This window comes from Montipora foliosa, chromosome 12, assembly GCF_036669935.1.
Source record: "Montipora foliosa isolate CH-2021 chromosome 12, ASM3666993v2, whole genome shotgun sequence".
NCBI lineage: Eukaryota > Metazoa > Cnidaria > Anthozoa > Scleractinia > Acroporidae > Montipora > Montipora foliosa.
In genome coordinates this window covers 30,297,749-30,320,248 of record NC_090880.1, presented here as the reverse complement: position 1 = coordinate 30,320,248, position 22,500 = coordinate 30,297,749, and the positions used below count along the sequence as shown (strand labels likewise).

The following is a 22,500-nucleotide window of genomic DNA, read 5'->3' as shown; positions in this document are numbered from 1 at the left end:
AATTGCAGACCTATGTTCGTTGGGTAATTCATTGACTTACTCATCCCTGAAGCAGCTCCCATTGACCACTAAAATCGTGTGGCGTCAGACAGAGTAAAATCTCGCTCTCAGGAATTGAAAGGGTAAAAGCACCTAGATATTGTTTGCCTTTCTACTTCACTACGACAAGCAAATTTCAAGGGAATATTTGTTGCAAAATGAGGCCAGAAGTAAGTCTAATTAACATAAAATTAATGCAAAAGAATGTTAAGGTGGTCAGCATTATTTTATGAAAGTGGTATAATAGCCAGGATAATGGAAAGAAATTATTATTGATTACGCAAACTGTACATAGCATTTGTGGCATTCTTATTTAAGGACGGTGCCTACTGCACATCTCCAGATACTCGGGTTTCCTATCAGTGATGCTTACTAATGCAGTTTAAAACTATGCTGAGAGAAAGTAGATCTTCGTAAGTACTCTTGGTATCCAAAAGGAAAATTGGGGGTAACCATGCATTCCTTCGACGTTCTGCTTCTTGAGACTCCAATGTCCTAACAGAGGAAGAAGACCATTTAGCTTGAATCTTGGACAGCATCACTAGAGACCTGAACATCCAGTTAGAAGATTTGCCTGCCCGCATGAATGACAGAGAAGAGTGGCGAGAAGTTGTGAAGAATTGCTTGACTGTGGTCGACTAACTAACTAACCAACTATGCATTCTTTAGAGATAATTGAGCTTCAATTTGAGAAACAACGCCATACATTGCTTAGAAACAACGCCATACATTGCTTAGTATTTTAGAGCTTTTTACAAATGTTGTTTATGAATTATCTTTGAAAAATGCATGGTGACCCCCCAATTTTCTTTTTGGATTTCAATAACACTAATCTTTTCAGGATCTACCTTTCCTGCATAATCATAAATCAGGGCAAAAATACCTTTTAATTAGTAGACACCTTCCTTAAAGTACCTCATTGACAAGTAAATGGCCCAAGGAGAATGTTTCATAATTAAGCAAAAAATAGCATCAGAACTGATTTGTATAATAACTCAACATGCATTTAAGAAAATGATCAGAGAGAATGTGGAAGCATTTGGTGAAAGTAACGTATAGTAACTGTGGATGTTGTTCCAGAGTTCTAAATGTTGTTAAAGTAAAAGAGTTAATTGACTGCTAATTATGCATACAGTCTATTTCTGTCCAGCATTTGCTCATGTCTTGACAAAACATCTTGAGTTGCTTTGTAATGATTGTTTGCTTTAACCACAGACTGTTACTCTCTTCCAGGTACTCTGGTGACTTAATTTGAACGACTGGGAAGAAAAATTTTAATGCCGTATCCCGCAACCATGCGCAGCCTTAGGTGTTATTTCCAAACTCCCTGCAGTATTGCCATCGCCAAAACTCAACAGATCATTATGTGTCTACCACATTTCCTGTTACTGAATGAACATTCAAGTAGACCCGACAAGATCTAACCTTGCCTCTGCCACGTTGAATTCGAAAATACGGCCGCACGCAGTTGTGGGATACGGCGTTAAAAGTTTTCTCCCCAGTCCTCCGAATTACGTCACTAGATCACCTTGGTTGTTTCTCCATTTCAGGCTCACAAGTCAACCATTTGGTGCGTCAGACACTTGCCTCAAAATCGCGAAGTATTCATGACATGTGGTGGGTCTGGATCCTTAAATCTCTGGAAATAGTAAGTACTAGATACATGTTCTGTTAATTTCAATTTTCGTCTTCCTTTTTTTTATTTTTTCTTTTCCTTGCTTAAAGCTCTTACCCTGACAAGAGAGTCAAGAAAGATGCAAAGGATTTAGATATGGGAGTCATTGGTTCAGTTTCATTGTTACAAAATGCTAATTTGTCAACGCAGCCAATCACATCATTTGATTGGAGCCCTGACAAGGTCAGTCAGTGAATTTTGCATATTACAAAGCCTGAGGTGGCAATAAAAATGTGTGACATATTATTTTGTAAAATGCTGATATTTTTTCCATTTAATTTTTTTTTCAGGAAGGTCTCTGTGTGTGTACTTCGCTTGACCAGAGTCTAAGAGTTATTATTGTAACGAAACTCAAGAGTGTGTAGTGATGTCTCTCTTAATTTATATGTACATAATGCTGCTGTACATTACTTTGTACATATCACAGATATTTTTAAGGACCTTCTTAAACTAAAAGAGAAGTTTCAGCATTGTTGTATGCACTTTTTGAGGACATTACCGGTAGTTTGATTTTCAATGGACAGTACACTGTTACCATGTCATGTCTCGAATCCTCAAAATGGTTTGATAATTCTTTTGAGAAACTGACAAACTAAACTGAGGTAAAATTAATGCAAGGCCAAAACGTTACACCTTTGGTGTAACGTTTGACAATTTAAGTACAACACTTTTCATGGAAAGTTACAAAAGGCACAAGCATAAATATTATATATAATGGCTACAACGTTAATTAACTTGTTTCAGATCAGGCAATAAATTCTTTACTTTTCTTCTGCATCTTGATTATGTCATGCTTGCTGTCTTAATTTGTAGTTGATTTCTCTCTGGCAGTCAACACAATTTGCACCAAAATTTTTTGGGGAATTAAAAGCACAGAATAAACTGCAGACTCCGAAAACTGAATTGTTCCAAACAACATATTTGCTATTAGGGGCAAAAAACCCTTCCTGTTTCATTGCATGCATGAAAACAAGAAACCCAGCCGTGTCAATTTGCCATATGCAACAAAATACAATTTCAGGATCAAACCCTTCCCCAGAAGAACCTTTACCTTGAATATTGAAGCACAAAATAGACAACAAGCTTTCTTTCAAATAATTCTTGGCTGTCACCTTTCCAATTATTTTTTTATCTGAAGACTGTGTAGAGTTGAACACGAAATAAATATAAGAAGAATTTGTGAAATTTCCAATTGTTACCGAAGACTGTGCAGAGTTGAGTACAAAGACACCACTTAGCGGGGGAGTGACAGGAAATAATTTTCCCGACACGGAAAAAAGAAGCGACTAAATTTAACTCGTTTTCCGACTGGATTGCCATATGGCAACCCAGTAATTAAACAAATTGCAGCCACTAGTCTACTAGATCATAAATAATCGCTAAATTTCACATTAAATTTCACTGTGAACGCACCTGCTTGCGTAAGAGTCGCCTACACATGCGCCTACCGTTTGCAAAGGTCAGCAGCAGTTGAACATGAAGGTAACGAAAATCGGCAGGAAAATCAGTTTTCTCGTGGTTTGGGTGGCTCTTTTCCAGCTCCAACAAGTTCAAAGCAACGAAGAGTGGACGAAAGAAGAGTTTCCAAACCCAACACTAGATCTTGAAGCTTGCGGGCGTCGAGGAAAGGTCTCATGGATTTGCGATCCACACATCGTCCTGAGTTACGAAACCGCCAACAAGATCGAAGAACTTTTGTACTCTGTGCGCAGAAACACAAATTCAGGTTGCAGCGGTGATGATGATCCTGGTTTTCAAATCGGTGTGGCTATTTTAAACAGAATGCGTAGCATTTCAGGTGAATCCGTCGCTGAAACAGCCGAGAAGTTTGCCAAATACTTGCATGACAGCTGGGGTGTTGGACATTCCGGATGCGATGATGGCGCCTTGCTTCTTCTTTCGATTGATGATCGCCAAGTTTATTTGTCCACAGGTAGAGGTGCTACGAAGGTGCTGACAGATGACCAGATCGACTTGATTGTCGAGGAGATGAAACCGTATTTGAGAGAAAAAGATTACGACAAATCCCTGGAGCTGGCTGTAGCGAGAATGGGCGAAGTTTTCAGTGGTAAAGTCCTGAAAAGCTCTATTAACTATGGTCTTATCTTGTTCTGTGTTATTATTGTCCTGGCTGTCGGTATAGGGCTCTATACTGGCCATAAAGAAGACCTGGAGCGTACAAAATGCACCCGCAAACTTCAACGAATAGAAGACGAACGTGATCGAGCGAAACAGTCCAAGAAGTCATATGAAAGCCAATCTTGTCCCATTTGCTTGGAAGCGTTTCGGCCTGAGACCCAAACAAAGCTGTTGGCTTGTGGCCACAAGTACTGCGAACCTTGCTTGACTGCGTGGCTTCGTGATCATTCCACTTGCCCTATCTGTCGACAGTCTACTGAGCAGCGTAACGACGAGGATGCAACCAGCTGTCACCGCCCGTTTACTCACGATTTCATCCCTGAGTTGCAGTTTCGACTATTGATGCTGAGTCTCCAGCACCCATCACTCATCACTACCTCCTTGGTGAATCGGTGGGGCAATAGCAGCTTCACCGGTAGTTTCGTCTCAGATCCCATCTTTGTCCGCTCATCCACGCCTGGTGGTGGGAGCTTTGGTAGTGGGGCAAGCTTTGGTGGAGGACGAAGCAGTGGTGGTGGTGGTCGCGGAGGAAGCTGGTAAAAGGATATATATATAGCTGCTGCAGAAAGATTTCCGTTTGTCTGGAGAGTCGTAAAAAGCATTTACAATAGGAATGCATGCTTAATTAAAAGCAGACAAAGTTAAAATGACGATTCAGATGTAAAAACACAGAAACTGACTTTTAATCTATCCTGTTTCTGATTGAGTTATTTATTTAAGAATAATTTATTGCAGAATTAGAGGAGTGTAGTATCTGTGTGAAGTCTTCTTAAAGGAAAACCAGGAATCATACCAATCCTATTGAAACTCAGGATGTGAAAGTGAAAATCTACCCTGGGTACCATAGGTTTTGTCGTGGCACACTTTCCGAATTGTCGGCTGTACGAGTGCATGTATGAAAGAGAAGAAGACCTTTGGCACCCAGGATAGTGGAAATATATAAGCTTAGTAGTTTCTTTTGGGCCTCCTTACCACCAATGTAATCTTTAATTTCTTTCTTATCTTCTCTTCTTTCTTTGTATTTATTTGTATATTAATTTTTTTCTATGTGGCAAGTAATTAAAATGAAAAAAACATATGGACAAGAACCTTCCAATTAGGTGAGTGTAGGAAATATAATTGGAATAATATTAATTATATTAAATTGCCTTCATAGAGAACATTGTGTGTTAACGACAAATTGAATGTTAACGTGAAAGGGAATTAGCTATTTGTGAATGTCATTTCAGTTCCATTTCAAAAAAACAGAATTTTTAATGGGTGTTGAAAAAGCCTTATTTAGAAAGCATGGCTTAATGTTTTAGGGAAGTTCTGTAATAAAAAATCCCATGATTGTAGCCGATTACTTTGCGACATATGGGAAACTGTTTTGAAGTAAGAGTAGTGGCTTTCAGGGCCAAGTTGTCTGCCACCTCTGTGGCAGGTGTTTTCAAGGAGAAGGGAATATAAAGGTACTTGTGAATGCAAAAAAAGGAGATCAAAATGGAGGAAGTAGCATGAAAAACTATAGGATTGATTGGAATAAATACAGCTTCAGAGGATGTAAAAGCTCTTCTTCCCTGGCTAACTGTCGATATTTCCTTGAGGATGCCTTTGAACTATAACCATTTGTTTGAGGTTAACCGTAAAATTCCGTATTTCAGTAGAAATTTTGCAAAAGGAATCCCTCTCTGAAATCCCATTTCCCAGATAACAGGGCTCCAAGTTTATGTTGTTATGAGAATTTTGATGGGACTTTGATTGTGGGGTGCATGGATGGCGCAGTGGTGAGAGCACTCGTCTCCCACCAATGTGGCCTGGGTTCGATTTCCAGACTCAGTGTCGCGTGGGTTTTTTGTTGGTTCTCTTCTCAGCATCGAGAGGTTTTTCTCTGGTTTTCACTTATGTCCAGGTTTGACCCTAATTAGATGCATGCCCAATTTTGACATCCCACACAAAGTGTCCCTTTAAGTCTAAGCATTTGCTACCTATTTTCAACAATAAGGTAAGGGTAAAGGTTAGCGTTATTTTTAGCTTTGGGTAAATGCAGCAGTTAATCTTTACTTAAAGAGCAGCATTTGGGGGACACTTTGTGACATAAATTGTCTGTATTCTGAGACACAAGTGATGTTGAAATTGGCTAGAAGAGCAAGGGGACACTTCGTGACGCTTATTGAAATCCGCTTGCATCTAAATTAGGGTCAAACCTGGACATATCTCCAAATTAGTGCTCCAGCGCTAGAACGAGTAGACACTTAAAAGTTCCTTTCCGAAATTGCCCCTTCATGGTCCAAAAATGCATAGGACGTAAAATGGTCTATAAAATGGCCAAGGTCCCTGTGATTTTAACTCCGCTGATCAGTGAACAGTCGTCTCAAGTTTGAACAGCTGTTACCGGAAGTTGATTGAATGTTTCAGCTGGTGTTTTGCCCGCAAAGACAAAGTCATTTTACTATGAAAATCGGCTCGTGTGAACTATCTAGCAGAAACGGAATAAGTATGTGAAGAGACGTTGATGAATTAAAGTAAGTAACGACACAGAAAAAAATTGATTTTGCGTTGCCATTCCAAGGTTTGATAATTGTTGTTATTGTTACAAGGTAAAATATTTTCTTTTTTGTCTGTTAGATTACTGTAAGCTACTAAACTCGTTGAACCAGCTGGTATTCCATGATTAGTTGACGAAGCAAGAGGTATTACTGCCTTCGTTTGTGTCAGTTACTCAAGCATGGAATTCTTTTTTAAATCCTGTGGTCGGAGAAAGCACCACATGAATTTTTTAATTGCGGGGTAAATGGAAAAGAAGTTACAGTGATTCATTGTCTCGCCCGAGGATGTGGCTTCACGGGGCATCCAGGAGACCCAGCCGGGGTAGATGCGTTCCACGTTTTGGGGCATAAAGACCTTTTACATGAAGACCCACATTAGCCTACATTGTAATGCAAATGAGAAAAACTAACCGTGAAAAGGGCCATTCGTAACATCCAGCTCCTGTTCTTGGGTCCATTTATTGCCTAGCATCATTTGCTTAAGCCTATGTGTAGCTAAACCCCCCCCCCCCCCCCCTCTCTCTCCCTCCCCCCACCTCCCTCTCTCCCTCCCCCACGCCCTAAAGAAAGATAGGAGGAGGGAAAGTCTATGAAAAGCTGGCCCAAATTGTGTTGCATGACTTGACCTTTTGGGAGAAAATGGATAATGGTTTCTCATTGGTCACTTAATTACCTTAGTCAATTCTTTCGAGAACACAGATTGGTGAAAATAGATTGTACCGTTGGCTCCATTTTTAATTCAGGGGGAGGATACGGCTGCACATAGTCTACATTTGCTGGTTTAATCACTTTACCTTGTTTGGCCTTGCGTAACGTTGAAAATCTCGCCTATTTTCTTGCATTTCATTAAGGAAAATTCACTGCTGAAGGCAAAATTGTCTTTCTTCTAAATGAAAGTAAAGAATTCATGACTTTTCTAATGGTCATTGATAAGAAAATTTGCATTCTGCCTAAGAATTAAACATGACCTTTTAATTTCTGGAATTTATAAGGCCCTAGCTTCAAGTTTACCAATTTGACCAGTTTGTGGCAAATGACCATTTGAAGCGCTGTCCAGAATAGACCATCTTACAGTTTTAGCTAAGTTACCTGGCCTAAGAATGGAAGCGAGGCTGCCGGTTGACCCTGTTTTGATACAAACCTTTGTGTTTCTGTGATGTTAATGTAGACTAATAATAATTTTTAGAAAATTTTACAAAAACATGATAAAAATAGTGAGGTCACTGGCAGCTTCACAGCCATAATTCATAGGCTAGGTCACTGAGCAAACAACTGAAAAATGGTGTATTGATGCATGGGTAGTCATTGCTGAGTTCAGTCTTCTTTTTGATTAAAATTGTTAACACGTACACTCAACCTCTTGTTAATTTGTTTACATTTGATTATGATGACATCTGGTCATCAAAACGTCATGACTTACTTAATATGTCATTAACCCATTCACTTCTCAGGCACGCCAGGCCCCCGGTTAATAAGTAACACCATCTGGCCCAGGTTGCTCAAAGCATGGATAGTGCTACCCAGCGTTAAATACCATGGAAACCTATCGGTTTTGACATCTCTTAACCATTGGTTAGCGCTAACCAGGCTTCGAGCAACCGGTCCCTGGTGTTAAAGTTGGAGGAGGAGTCAATGGATTAATCTTTTTTTTTTTTTTTTCCAAAATTTATTGATTCTCATCTGAAATTTACTCTGGCTTCCATTTATGTTTTTTTGCAAGATGTCTCTCTCAAATCTCAACCAAAAAGCTGTCAACGGCAAGTCGAGGAACAGTGAGTGCAAGAAGCATGCACCCCTCCCTTTATTTGAGATTTCACTGTACTGGGCTGTGTGGATTCCATTGTTGTCTTATGCGGTGTATGCTGTCTGGATAGCTTCTTATGGTATATACATCTACAGTAATATCATATTCTTTTATCTAGGCCTCAGTTGCAGGATTTTAAGGAGCATTACAAAGGGTTTAATTCTCTTGTCTTTCTCCTCAAGTCAAACATTGCTTACAAGTATCCATAAATTCAGAGTTGGTGTTGTAGGAGTGGTAGATAGGGAAGAGAGCTAGGACAATTTTATGCAAAAAACAAAAATGCACATGATTAAGAAAGAAATGCTAAAGCTCCTCCCCTTGGAGAAGAGAAGAGGTCAAGTTTTGAAGATAAAACTAAAAAAAATTAAGGATTGCACTGAAAGGGTTTCTCTTTTAGATGGGGGAGGGGGCTTTTGAAGGAGAGTATATTAAAGTAATAACATTCTGATTCAGATTTTTAAAGTGTGGACTGCAATACACACACTTGAAAATTTATAATAGACCAATTTCAGTATATTAAAATTCATCCTTAAACAAAAGGCATCATCTTGAGGCTCTGGGGAATAAATTTAAGGATTTGCATAAATTTATTCCCCAGAGCCTTGAGATGGCGCCTTTTGTTAAGGACTGAATTTTGATGTATTGAAAGTGGGCTATTTCATTTGTAACTTCAGAAGATGCAGCTAAAGGATGTACTATGTTCAATTTACTGGCAATTACTTTTAAATTTGCCCAGTACTCACAATTGCTTTTTTGTGTGTGTGTGACAAACTAAATTTGCAAGTAAATAATTGCAGAGTATAAGGATGAAATATATGGGGAGTTCTTAGAGGAAAGGTGGACCTTTCTTGGGAGGAAGAAGGTAGGCAGAATTTTGCATGCCATTATCGATATCGGTAACTTTACGGCAAGTTTAGTTCCTTGCTCCAGGCTCCTTTCCCTAGAGCTGTAGTTACTGTTATCACCACTCGCCACCCCCCCCCCCCCCTTACCTCCCACACCCTCATAGGCTGATTTACAAATACCAGACACTTTTAGTTGGAACAGTTAATGAATGGTCTAGAATCATTGTGTTGCAACATCACAGCTTATCTCGTTTCCCCCTCACGCCAAATTCAATGTTGTGTGAGAATTTAATCCAGCAACTGCTAGTAGGTATTTGTGAAATCAACATTGAACGTGGGGGAAAATGGGGATGGGTGTTCCAACAAATGCGACAAAATTTAATATTGTAGATTTATGCTGGCAGTTAAGATCTCCACTATATCAAGATTGGCAAGATGTTTGAAGCAAAATCAGCAAAGTCCTCCTTTATGCAGGGATAGATGTGCATCGTTTGCTTCTTGCATTTTAATTTGTAAACCATCTCATCTAGTGAGTCATATCTAGTTTGATTTGGACTTATTTTACAGGATGTCACTGATTTTGAATGGGAGTTTTGGACAAGTGCTTTAACATCATTGCTTCCAGCCATGTTGCTTCACATGTTTGGTGGACTTATTTTTTCACATTTCCTTCCCAAGGTAAGAGAACATAGATATATATCCTGCACAAATGTATAGCATTACCATTGACGGTTTGAATATCTTTTAGCTATCTTTATCAAAGGTAAATTTAAAGGAGAAGAGAACACTTGCTTATGAGATTTCCCAATAGAGAGTTCAGATACTTATGGCACCTTTTTTTTGTAACTGTTTTTGTTTCAGTTCAAGGGCATTTATTGCCTTTTGTTCTCGCTGACTTTTTGTGTTTTCTCTATGGGATGGAAGTCACTCATTTTCTTGCTCAGTCACTGCTGCCTTGTGTTCGGAGTTTGTGTGATCTTCAAGTCTGTTGTCATGCTGTGGATCTGCTGTATCGGAATTTCATTCTCCCTTCAAATAAACACAATTAAAGAATGGCAAGTAAGAGACAGTGCTCGCTCATGTAACGTAAACAAGCTGGATTGCAAAACAGGGCTGATATCATTATGTTGTGGTTCAAGTATTTCCTGAAGTGATTTAAATGTTTTAAACCAGTTCAATTTGGTTTTCGTTTAGACAAAGGAAAGTAAAAGAAAACAACTGGTTTAAGAAATTTGAAACCACGAACAAATTTGAACCACAGCAGATACAGTGGTGAGGGCAATCGAAAAGAAAAGGAAAGGAAAGGAACTTATATTTGAGTGTCTAGTCGTTCTAGTGCAGAAGCACTAATTGGGATACTGTAAACTGAAATTAACAATTAATGCAACTCAAGTCAAATGTTGGTTTTTTAGGAGAGGAGAAACCAGAGTACCCAGAGAAAACATTAGCTCGGTGCAGAGTAGAGAAGCAACAAACTCAACCCGCATATGATGCAGAGTCTGGGAATTGAACCCAGACCACATTGGTGGGAGGCGAGTGCTCTCACCACTGTGCCATCCCTGCACCAACATGTTGTTCCTTCCTTTCTGAGGTCCTCCCTTGTTCCCAGCTTTTTTATCCCTATGTTTTGCCATTGTTCTCCAGTTCCCAGTCCAAATTAGGAATGTTCCCTTGTTCCTTAAAACCCCTGGGGGAACCCCCTTTTTCTACTTCTTGAAGTTTTTCTCTGAATAGTGTGGATTTTCTCCCCTCATCAAAAAACAGAGATTTAATTCTTTTTTTATCTGCATTTTCCCCAAATTAGCATATTATTATCATTGTTGTCATCATTTGCATTAATTTTTGCATTTTCATTAGCTACAATAAGTTCCTCCTTTGTTTCCCTATTTAACTTCTGTATGTGGCAAAAATCCCATGAAGTTTCTGGAACTTCCTCGCGAGTCGTCCCCTCCGCGCGTGGCATTCCCACGGGGAAATAAAAACACATCGCAAAAAACATCACCGGCCCGAGAAACATCACTTAACCATAATTATGTATTTTTATGTGATGTATACTGTTTACCTCTTAGGTGGACAGATTAAGGACAGACCCGCTGATAAAGAACCTAACCACATTCGTAGCCATGATGTCAGTTCTCCGGTGCATTAGTTTTGGAATGGAATATTGTTGGCGTGCACGCGAAAATCTCAAGGACAAACAATATTCGCTGTACTCTCTGTTGGACCTTCTCGTTTTTAACTTTTACCTTCCTGTTTTTGTTAATGGCCCGGTTATCACTTTTGATACTTTTCAAAAAACGGTGAGTTATTTTAGATGGCAGTGTCTAAGTGGTAGACCGTTTTGCAGCGCAATTGTTTGGTCACGAGTTCGAGACCTGTTGGAGCATTCAATCTTATTTAGCTTTAGTGAATATAGACGAACAGAAAATGCAGAAAAATCGGATACTCTCTCCCGAAAATACAGAGCTGTAGAATGGAGAGGGAAACAGAAAAACAACAGGAATGCGACAGAGACAAAAGTTTAACGAGGAAAAGTATTCTTTGCCCTCCTTCTTTTCAGTTCCTCTGCTTAACAATAATGTGAAGGAGGTTTGGCAAGCGGCACTCAGGATTGTTTAGACAGTTGCAAATAATCGTGAAGAGATTAAAACAACGTGAATATGTGCAGTTACTCTTGGTGCCTTTTCTTAGGACCCTGTCTAGCCTGCGCTCCGGTTGCCGCTTCTCTCTTTTCGGGCGGAGAGAAGCGACAACCGGAAATACGTCTGCGAGCGCAGGCTAGGCCCTGTCCTAATCCCTTGTTTTTATCATCTCAGAAATCCGCTTGAAAAGCTGAAAAAACTCTGCAATTTATTTTTGTGGAACTCCTTTCCGGCACCAGCGTTAATTCCACGTAGACTGAATCATGTGTATAATACACGGTCGTGGTTCCCTCCACATAGCATGCTTTGCAATATTAGGAATTCGCGCCTGCGATAATAGCGGAAAAAGTGCAAACATTTCCGGTCAAAACCTTTCTACTTTAATCTCCTGGAAAATATTGCCTGTAATTCGTATTTCTACTTACAGAGCTTTATTTCTGTTTGTTTCTTTTCAGTTTTATCAACCACAGAGGTCTTTCACTCGTGAGGAAATCGCGTCAATCGTCAAGGATACAATTCGTACAATAGGGTGGTACATTTTCCTTGAGGGGTTTCTCCACTTTGTGTACGCGACCGCCTTCACTCAGGAACCCAGAATATTTACATCGCTTTCCAAGTGGGCACTCTGTGGAGTCATGTATTCCATGCTTCAGATTTTCTTGCTGAAGTACAAAGTGTTTTATCTTGGCGCTGGTTTGTTTGCTCGGATGGATAAAGTTGCCGTGCCCTTGCCGCCTAGATGTGTTAGCACGTTGTATCTCTTCACGGATATGTGGAAGTAAGATTTATTCACCATCTTCCGCGTTTGAAAGCCATTCAGGAAAAGTGCAAAAAATTTCCAAATTGGGCAGTTTTCTATTGGACGTCGTAAATTCAAAATCAAAATAAGAACGAAATTATTTTCATCACTCAAACAAAAACCTGCCTAATAACTTAACATTAATGAACGTGACTTTAATTCACTTGACTTCAATTATGTGTCTCCAATTCTTGAACGCTCATCATTGCAAACTGTAGACCCTCAGGGCCAGAAAGGCTCTCCTTTCCCCGGTCGTCTCGCACGCAGAAAAGTTTGACAAAGGTTCCCACTATTAACACTCTCTCCGCACAGTGTGAAAAAAAACCCCCAGCGAAAAACCTAAACAGTAATTGTTACCTTTCTACATTTATAGCATTTTAACACTCAGGGTCTTCAAATAACTGAGGATAAAGTGTTGCCTTTGTAATTACATCCGCAAATGGTTAGACTTTCCTGTTAAACAACACTGTCGGGCGTTAAAGAACCCACGCATTGTTCATAAAGAATAGGGGGTAGATTCCCGGTGTTGCGGTCTGCCCTCCTTTCATACACATGCGTGGGTTACTGTTAGGTGGGTAGGTGATATCAAATATGGACCGATAATGGCTGCCAGAGGCGTCTTTACAAGCTGACGTCCTAGAATTGCAAACCGCCATGAGACTTTGTGATATGTGCGATATATAAGTCCTTAGTCATAAACTATAGCGCGGAGTTTTTGATATCATGCGGGGTTAGGTGTTTAAAGGTTTCTTTTACTTATCTTCCTTTTCATTCTAGTTGTTTATTTTTCAGATATTTTGACAGGGGACTACACGTTTGGATGATAAGGTTTGATTTGAAATCATTTGATATTTTTACGTTCCTAAGGCTATGTAAAAAAGCAAGTTTGGCGTTCTGCATGTAGGTTGTTCTACATTGTACTGTTTCTCGGGATTATAGAGAGGAAGTGCTCAGAGGTCAGCCTATGATTGTTCTTTAAGAGGTCGTATTTAGCACCCCTTTTGATACAAAGTTTTTGAAAACTGTACTCTACCCGTAACAAATTTAAACTTAATTTATGAGTAGCAAATGTAAAAAAGTTAAGCGTGTCGACTTCCAGAAATATAGCAACCGGCTAAAATTGTCAGACGTGTTCAAAAATGCGGAAAAATTGGGTGCGTCTTACACATTATGTAACAAAGTGTCCCTGTAACTGTAGTCTGTAAACACTAAGCCAAGCTTTAAGCCAAAGCGCGAATAATTAATTACCGTTTAGACTTCTAGGAATGCTTTACCTGTATTTATGGACAAAAACACACCTTTTTTTCGTCTTATCAATTGGGAGCTTAAGCAACGGCGACGGCAACGAGAACGTCATCTCAAAATATAAATTCACGTTATTGTAATCACTTCGTAACTATTTCCACCTTTGTAATAGGACAAAGGTGTGGTAGTTCCTCAAGAATGACACTGATCGGAACGGCGCTGAATTTAGGAGAGAAAATGAAAATTTATCCTCAAGTGCGGACGTTCTTCATAAATCCTCAAATTTGGTTATTTCGCGTTGTGGTTTTGCTAACGACGGCAAAGAAAAGGACAAAATTGAAAAACGCACGTGCAGGGCCTGCAAAGCTATTGTTTTGGCCCAATAAATTTGCAAATTTGTGACGTTCTCGTTGCGGTCGCTGTTGTCGTTTCTTAAGGACGGTGCCTACTATTATTATTGCGCATACGTTCTGCGCATCTCGAGATACTCCAAATTCCTATGGATGGTGCTTATCAATACAAGGATATTTTTGCGCGGCTTAAAACTATACGGAGAAAGCAGAACTTTGCAAGTGCTCTTGCTTTCCAAAAAAAAAAAATTGGGGGTAACCATGCATTTTTCAGAGATAATTAAGCTTCAATTTGGAAAAGAACGCCATACATTGCTTTGTATTTCAAAGCTTTTTACAAATATTGTTTATTAATTATCTTCGAAAAATGCGTGGTTACCCTCAATTTTCTTATTTTCTTTTTGGATTTCAATAACACTTATTAAGATCTGCTTTTCCCGCATATTCAGTAAACCGCGCAAAAATACCTTTGAATTAGTTTAGTCCTTAAGCTCCCTTTTCTTTCTTTTTGACTTCAGGTATATTTATATACCTATGGGAGGGTCCCATAAGGGTATTGTTCGTCAACTCTTTGCTTCCATATGCACATTTGCCTTTATATGGCAATGGCATGGAGGTGACGTGGTCACGCTCTGGTGGTTTATTCCAAACTGGATGGGAGTGGTTACAGAGTCCATGGCGAGCATTGTCTTAGCTAAACCGTTTGTAAAAGGACTGGAGGTGAGTGACAGTGGTGCGGTTAAAGAAATTTAGAGAGCAAGTCGGCCTTGAAGGAATATCTTCTTTTATTTATCAACACATTGTGACAATGTCCAAATATGGTCATAGTGCGCTCAATATTCGTCGTGCGTACTCAACAGACATCCTGCGATATGCGTAATTTTGTGTCGCGGAAAAAATGGTAGTTTTCCCAGCTTTTTTTGCAATAAACGTAGCAAATTGTGCTTTGTTATCAATGTGCTGACTAATAAAACAATTATCCTGTTCAATCTTGCGGAATATCGCCTGATTTTAGTCAACTCGGCCTACGGCCTCGTCGTCTAAGAATCAGGCGATATTCCGCGCGATTTCGCAGGATACCTCCATTGTTAAATATTATACAAACACCAATGGAATATCAAGTGAGCTTTCGCGCGAAAACATGGTATCTTCACACGTAAAGATAACATGTTTTCTTCACACGTCAAAAGATCACTGTTGCTATGGTTACATATAAAAATCGTGCCTTTCAATGCCTTACGTGAAATCATTTAGTATTTCATTGGTGTTTATATGAAATTTCGTATCTCTGCGCGGCCATGTAATATCCTCTGTATGGTCACAATCTCCGTATTAGCGAAAGCAAAGATTGAAAGATTCGAATCCAGACTAATCATTTCCGTCTCGATTGTTAAAGATAGCGGCGCCCGGAAATATGAACGTGGAAAAAATACGATTTCGATTTTTTTATTTTTTTTATTTCTTGATTATTTTTTTTTTTCAGGTACATGTGAACATGCTCTCACTTTGAAAATTTCGCAACGAATTTTACTGTAAACATAATTTCCAACGGGTCAAGTTCTCTTTTTTGAGGAGTGTAGGTTCCTTTTAAGTCTTGCCTATCGTTTCGTCACGTTTCCTGTACTGAAAACTCGTAAGAAAAAGATAACCAAGTACCGGGGTAAAATTAGACAGCTTTTAAAATGCTGCTAATTGAAACCATCGTCAAGCCATCTAGCGCTTGAGCGCAGTGTTTTGTTTGGATTGGGGGAGTGGGGAATTTTTAGTTACTGATTCAGTCCTCGCGGATACTAATTTTACGCAAGATGAAATGCGTCGACCAAATCTTTGTAGCACACAACGAGCAAATTCAACATAGAGGCTAACAGGGAGATTTCTAAGTTCCTTGAAATGGAAATCAATTGTTGAAGTGGTACTTTTATCAGCTAGAATTGATCTGAACGGAGTTCGGTGATGAAAATTGAAGTGCCCGAATGTTTTAAGGGAAGTATAATTTCGTTTCTGAAACAGATACTTGCCCAACGAACTATTTGCTTCCCGAAAATGCAAGCTGGTCTTTTCGAGTACAAAAATTTGCAATAATAAGTGCCTTTCAGCGGTTTGGGGGAACAAGAGCATATGGCTAATTTGAACTGGGGAACGTGGGAACAATCAGAAAATAGCTTAGGGAACAAGGGAACATAAACAATTTTAGGGATCAAAAGGTTGAGATTAAGTTTGAAAGTAATTTCGGGAACAAGGGAACACAAGCCAATTTTTATAGGAAACAAGGAGCTCCCACACCCCCACCCCCCCTCTTCCTCCTGGGAGGGACTCAATAATAATTCTTTCAAAAACATAAGGGACTATTTTTCCTTGGTTGCAAATTGTTGAGGTGATGTTAGAATAACTTGATTGCTTTCAACAAACGTAGAAAAGCCTGAGGGAACACCAGACAAAAAAAATCGAAATCTGTACGGAGGCAACATTCCGTCCGAAGAGATATTTCAATTTACGCAATTCTCAGTTCGGTGCTCCTGAAAGTATAAGAAACTAAAATCAACACAAATTTCACGCAAGCTGTTTGTTTGTTTTTGTTTTTTAGGATAAGCTGTCACCAGCTGCTTCTCGACGCATGCGCGCCGTGTTTGGGGTTGGGACCGTCTCTTGCCTCATTCTGAGCAACTTGGTGTTTTTATGTGGAACAGATCCCGTCTGGTTTTATATCAAGAGAATGTTCTTTGATGGTGTGTTTCGTTATATGCTTTTTCTTTTGAGTGATAAAAGCTGTTTTCAATTGATGGTCTAAGGTAGTTACGCAATACCGTCGTATCTTTGTACACGTTTTCACCGTTAGTCTTGAAATGATCAGACATAAGTTACATGGAAAACGTGAACACTCAACGGCAAATTTGAAGGTTCATTCCGAGCTTCACCGCCTTTGCTCCTAAATGAATCCGTGTATGGTTCGGCTAGTTGAACGAACTAAAGTTATGACGAATGATCTTGCAATTTTAATTGACGTTTTCTGTGACGTGGCCGTGTTATATCTTGCACTCGCGGTTTTTTTTCCCGCGTTTTTTTTAAAAACCTCCGCTGGCATTTTTCTGGCCCTCTTCAGCCCCATTGTCTCCCTGTTCTGGACAAAGTGAGGATTATTTAAATATAACAAGGTTTTCCTAATAAATATCGTTTGATATGGATTTCAACACAGTAAAGCTGTTTGGATCACTTACCCAAAGGGATTTTACTAAGACTGTGGTCAGACATGGCAATAGCTGTTTCCGCTAGCTCCACCGATTTCTTTGCAGTTCCGCATTGGTAGAGCACTGATCAGACTAATCGGCAGGTTGAAGGTTTTATTCTTGTGGCAGCGTATGTTTCCTCTAAAGGATTTTTTAACTGTTCGAATGTGTTGGTCTTTTTTTTGTAATTCAACCGCGTTGGTGCTCTAAGGCGTCTCGCAGCGACAGTGAGAAGTCATAGTTCGCTGTTATTTACTAAAGCTGTCTTTATTTGTAGGTTGGCCTTCATCGGCAGGTCTTCTTCTTTTTTCCATGTATCTTGTTGTGCAAACCAATATGGAGCTAAACAGGCATATGTCTTCATGGTGACACGGTATCGCTGGTATTAAATGAAGTCTTTGAGACTCACAACACCTCAAGATCTTTCTTCATTACTGAACTCGAAGCCGCTGGACACAGAACAGTTTTTAAGAGCTTTAGACAACTGATTGAGCGTCTGTTCTGTTTCTGACGACTTCTTTAAGACAAAAAACAAAGATCAACGTAGTAAATATATAGTAATTTATCGTGTGTATATAACCAGAGGATATGAGTACTTTTGATTCTGGTAAATTGATTGTCTGAAGTATGCAGTTGCAAACGATCTTGGAAAAAAACTCCACAGATGAAGTGGACTCGAACCCACGACCGCGCGATTGCGCATGCGTTGTCCACTGTTCTTCCTACCAATCCTTTATCCCGAATTTATGATACACACAATTATAAAATAATTAGGATAGTACGCGCACTCTCATTGGTCAATAGCTTTGTGTAGATGAGAGTATGGAAACACGGCTGTGACATCACACGAATTTTGATTGGTTGTGTTATCAGACGCGCGTTTTGATTGGCTGGTAGGAAATATGAGCGTGTATCAAGAAAATCTTTTTCAATCTAGAAGTAAAAAAACCAGCATTTTGCTCAGTTCATCTGTTGAATTGTCTTTGAGAAATATTTTATAAAAGTCGACAGTTATGCAAACCCTCGACTGCGTCTCGGGTTTACATAACTGTCTCGAATTCTCCCAACTCCCCCTCGTGTTTAGCTGAGGTTATGGAAACACGGAAAACGTCCTCTATTGCTTAATTGCTAATTTGCTCTGAATTGACTATTGTTGTTAATATGCCTTATTCACAATAGCCGCCATGTCGGTTTTCAAATTGTCATGCAAATTAGCCATGTGTTATGCTGGGGGGCAAACATTGGAAAAAAGGCAAATTGCGGAAAATCGGCCAGTCGAAATATTGAAACAACATTGCTAAAAGTACATTTTAGAATTTAGAATTAAGTCCCTTTTATGATAATTTTATATCTTTTGATTGCCTTTGACATTTTGACTTTCTACTTCGTTATCTGCTCATTTTTCACTAAAAAAACGTCGAAGTAACTTGTGTAATCATTCCATTTGACTACTTAGGTGATAAACATTCAATGAACGTGAAACAAATCATCTGTGTGGCTAAGGTGTTCGTTATAACCTCTCGAACTTGTGTTGTTTGCCCCCTCAGAAGTGTGTAGCTAATTTGCATGATAATAGCAAATCCAACATGGCGGACATCGTGAATAAGGTCTATTTAGGACACTGTGTCCCAGCACTTGTGGGAAATGGTAATACTTGTTTGAAGAGACAACTCAAGTGTATGGACCTAGGATTCGAACCTGGGAATGTTGATTAATTTCACCCGTCACCTAACTGCTTGACCACCACACCGCTAGCTGCTCATGGAAAATATCTTAAACACTATTAATTTGATAATGCGTTATTAAACACTGCAAAAGGTCGGTTACCAAACTTCACGACAAAGTTAGACAAATATAAAATCAAAGCCTATGCCTAATTGATCTAACTTAGGCCTAATTACTCTCCAGCAATAATATTCTATGGGAGACTTAAATAAATCTCATTTTAAGAGAGCAGTGTCTTGATCTTCAGTGGTGACGCGGTTCCTATAGAGTTGACTCCGGGTTCAAATCCTAACCACGGGTATTTATCTTCCTTTTTTTTTCTCTGCTACCACAAGACCTGGGACACTGTCCGAATTTTTCTTACAGTGTACACAATTCAGAGCAAATTAGCTATGTCGAATTTCAGATAAATTCGAGGAGTAGGACATGTGGGCTCTTTTTTCCTCCACTTCACCGTAGTGTCTTTTTCAAAAGCGATTCTACGTGCGATGCCGTTGTCATGAACATCTGCCCAAGCTGGTCTCTTAATCCCTGGTTTTCACGTCATTATTACGGCGGCCATGTTGCCCTTCCAAACTAAGCCTGTGGGAAATTGAACTCTGTTCTCATGAAAAAACCTAGTTTAATGGCCTAGCTCCCTCCAGTGTGGTATAGAGCATCCAAACTAGCAATTGGAAGCCTGTCGTAGGTTCGACTCGAGCTCCTGCAAAGAAGCACTCGGATTTTTTCCGAGTATCCCCCGAGTCACCATCGGAAAAATACATCTCTATTTCATTCACCCCTGTAATCAATTTCTAACATCTCCGCCATTAGTACTATTTTCTGTGAAATCTCATGTGTCGAAGCCAATAACGCGTTTGAATATCGAGAAGACTGGCCATTGTGTAGGACAGATGGGAAAGGACCGTGCAATAGAGAAAGTGTGACGTATGAAACTAAATGTACTGGATGTAACAACGTCTACGTCGGAGAAACATCGAGGAGCGCGTATACCAGAGGGAAAGAACACTCAAAATCGCTTAGCAATAAGGAGGAACGTGGTCGGTATTTTCAAAACCGCAGAGCCACAAAAAATGTTATCACGTGATCAGAATTTTTCAACCGCAGACTAAAATCAACAGTCCGTGGAGCGGGCTGAAAAAAAACCGCCAATGATGAATAAATTAAATTTGAACCGGTAAAACGAGTAAGTAAACTTGTTTTGGCGCTTGCGCGTGCGTTCAGCTACGTAACTGCTGCGTTTTTTCCTGCGTTTGGGCGAGCCTGCTGTGTAGCGATTTCCCGCGAAATAAGACAAAGTGATGTCAAAATTGATGTCAAATACATCTCGTGGGGTCCTCGTGGGGTGTGACGTACTTCGCGCATGCTCGATGGAAAATCAAACGGTTGCTCTCTCTCGTATTCCGGCAATTCTCTACAGTAGTGTATTCTATTCTCGAATGCGGTCTCTCTAATTTAGTTTGAAACAGTAACAAAAGATGGAAGTTTTAACAGGGGCTTTACTTGCAGAAAGAAAATTCTTCGCTGTTCCATTTTAAAAGCGAAGTTTATTTTTGGTTGATCGGATGATGGAAGTTGACCAAACACCGGAAACAAATTTCGTTTTGTGATGTTTCACTCATTGGGCAAACAGGAAAATAAAAGACCAAATAAAAGATTTTTTAAAGTGGCTGTTGTCGATATGCATCATTAAATCGCTTTTAAATCGTTTTTATCCTCTTATGACAAATATGTATTTTGTAAAGTCATTCTTTCCTATTTTTTTTCTTTTGGTCCTTAACCTTGACTCTGTAAACCTCTTGGCTGGTTGAGACATTCAAATGTGAAAGTGCTAATTATAATTGTCGTTTGTAATTTCTAAATTCCTCTTTGGTCAACAGGAAGTTTTTGAAAAATTGGCTTGGTCAATCTTTCGTTAACCGGAAAGATTATTAGCACTTTTTCTCGTTCGCTTGGATCACGCGATAGATTTCTTTTCCCATTTTTTACTCAAGTTGGCCGTCAGTTCCTCGGGTGCTCCCTTTAACTACCTCGTTCTAAGAGTGAGCGCGTGTCAAAACTTTCGTTGCCGGGATACACGTCGGTCACAGCACTGTATCAGGGGATTATAGGGAAACTCGCATGCAGTTACTACAGGCAGCGTTCATAAGTGGAGTCACTGTGCCTAATTTCAAAACGAAGCACAACTTCAACTGAAAATCTCGTTTGAATACATGTAAGTTCCCTATTTTATTCGAAAGTGCAAGAAAGTCAAAGGAATACTGAAATAATATCACCAAAAGAGTTCCTGTGCGTCTTGACAGTTTATAATAGCTTGTTTGCGGAAAAATGTTAATTTATGCCACTCCCACCACACGCCGAATCGTTAAAAACCGTTACTTAATCCCGGCTAGGGGTATTCGTAAGCCCAATCTGCCGCGCTACCTTTTGATAGTACAACCTTCAGTTAAGATGGCTTTGTCAACGCGGTTCGCTATTGTAGCCAGCATCGTGTACTCTTGTGTATTGGCCGATCAAGGGCTTCATCTGAAAAGTTGCTCTGAAGATGAAGTCAACGGTTGTTACGAGTTTAATCAGACCTTAGCAGTTTGCTTCGATGTGCAGAAAAACTCCATCGTGATAAAGAAGACAACAGGAGAGAGACTTGTGCAATATCATAATCTAGGACGAGAAATGTTCTTCTATCAAGTTTTGGATCAATCTTTTATTGGGTAAGTGAGCATTTAAAGATTTTATTCATTGGCGATTGTGTATTAAAAAACGAAATGTGCCCAAGGATAAAGATGTGTTTTACGTCGCCGTTTGAAAACAGGAGCCGGGACTCTGAAGGGGCAGTTACAAAACACAGGTCTCCCGTTTATTGGAATTTGAACTACAGAGAAAATAACATCGTGCTGATGTGGCCGCCACAGTCCTCTTCTAGTTGCTAAAAACTTTAGGTAATGTGGTCAAATGTTTGCGGAATGACTGCGCTCTATATCAAAATTTCAAAACAAAAGACCTCTTGAAGTGTGAAATATATTAGCGTGGAACCAATGAACATGGTGAAGAGAATTAAATAGCACTCCGTCTTTTTTGCTGACACTGAAGTCCACTTTGCAACCATCGATCTCGTTCTTTATTCTTGCCAGTCACCATCCGTTTACTCATCTGTTAATTAAATAGGGCGAGATTCTTTGAGATGATCCGAAAAAGGAGCTCTAGGATCACGGTGGATCAAAGGAACTGATGAATCATTCCCCAGAGTGGATTCATCGGTTCTTTCGGTGAACCGTGATGCAAGTGATCTTGGATCAATGTCAATGATCCTTTTTCGGAACATCCCAAGGAAACGCACCCTTAAGATCATACTTCTAACCCTGACAATAAGTGCAACATACAGTGCGGCAATGAATCACTGCCCAAAGCGCCTAAGTATATTTCAAATGACACCGTCTATTTTTCCTTGTTTGAAGAGACGAGTATGGCTTTAACTTGACAGTATT

At 39.6% G+C, this 22,500-nt stretch overlaps 4 protein-coding genes across 7 annotated transcripts in view; all 4 read left to right on the top strand.

Moving 5' to 3' along the window:
• LOC137980422 (dynein axonemal assembly factor 10-like) overlaps positions 1 to 2,497 on the top strand; it is a 7,059-nt gene extending 4,562 nt beyond the window's left edge. Inside the window, exons 7-9 of the mRNA XM_068827865.1 lie at positions 1,590 to 1,687; positions 1,765 to 1,897; positions 2,005 to 2,497. Of these exons, the coding sequence (XP_068683966.1) occupies positions 1,590 to 1,687; positions 1,765 to 1,897; positions 2,005 to 2,079 (306 nt within the window). The 3' untranslated portion in view covers positions 2,080 to 2,497. The remainder of the gene's footprint in view (positions 1 to 1,589; positions 1,688 to 1,764; positions 1,898 to 2,004) is intronic.
• Positions 2,498 to 3,008: 511 nt separating this feature from the next.
• On the top strand, positions 3,009 to 5,190 carry LOC137980421 (uncharacterized). The gene has a single exon (XM_068827864.1). The coding sequence runs from the start codon at positions 3,191 to 3,193 to the stop codon at positions 4,391 to 4,393; it is 1,203 nt and encodes a 400-aa protein (XP_068683965.1). The 5' UTR covers positions 3,009 to 3,190; the 3' UTR covers positions 4,394 to 5,190.
• An 873-nt stretch (positions 5,191 to 6,063) lies between these two features.
• Positions 6,064 to 22,500, top strand: part of LOC137980420 (protein-cysteine N-palmitoyltransferase HHAT-like) — a 96,156-nt gene continuing 79,719 nt past the window's right edge. Inside the window, exons 1-12 of one of the 4 annotated variants that reach the window (XM_068827860.1) lie at positions 6,074 to 6,357; positions 6,461 to 6,525; positions 8,098 to 8,264; positions 8,983 to 9,047; positions 9,598 to 9,708; positions 9,892 to 10,089; positions 11,100 to 11,330; positions 12,128 to 12,450; positions 13,264 to 13,299; positions 14,585 to 14,786; positions 16,651 to 16,792; positions 17,568 to 18,267. In XM_068827860.1, coding sequence (XP_068683961.1) covers positions 8,102 to 8,264; positions 8,983 to 9,047; positions 9,598 to 9,708; positions 9,892 to 10,089; positions 11,100 to 11,330; positions 12,128 to 12,450; positions 13,264 to 13,299; positions 14,585 to 14,786; positions 16,651 to 16,792; positions 17,568 to 17,659 — 1,563 coding nt within the window. In that variant the 5' untranslated portion in view covers positions 6,074 to 6,357; positions 6,461 to 6,525; positions 8,098 to 8,101 and the 3' untranslated portion in view covers positions 17,660 to 18,267. Of the gene's footprint in view, positions 6,358 to 6,460; positions 6,526 to 8,097; positions 8,265 to 8,982; positions 9,048 to 9,597; positions 9,709 to 9,891; positions 10,090 to 11,099; positions 11,331 to 12,127; positions 12,451 to 13,263; positions 13,300 to 14,584; positions 14,787 to 16,650; positions 16,793 to 17,567; positions 18,268 to 22,500 lie in introns of those variants that run through there. The other 3 variants (XM_068827859.1, XM_068827861.1, XM_068827863.1) reach the window with 3 other exon arrangements.
• LOC137979333 (uncharacterized) overlaps positions 21,311 to 22,500 on the top strand; it is a 5,602-nt gene continuing 4,412 nt past the window's right edge. The window contains exon 1 of the mRNA XM_068826568.1: positions 21,311 to 21,726. Within this exon, the coding sequence (XP_068682669.1) occupies positions 21,344 to 21,726 (383 nt within the window). The 5' untranslated portion in view covers positions 21,311 to 21,343. The remainder of the gene's footprint in view (positions 21,727 to 22,500) is intronic.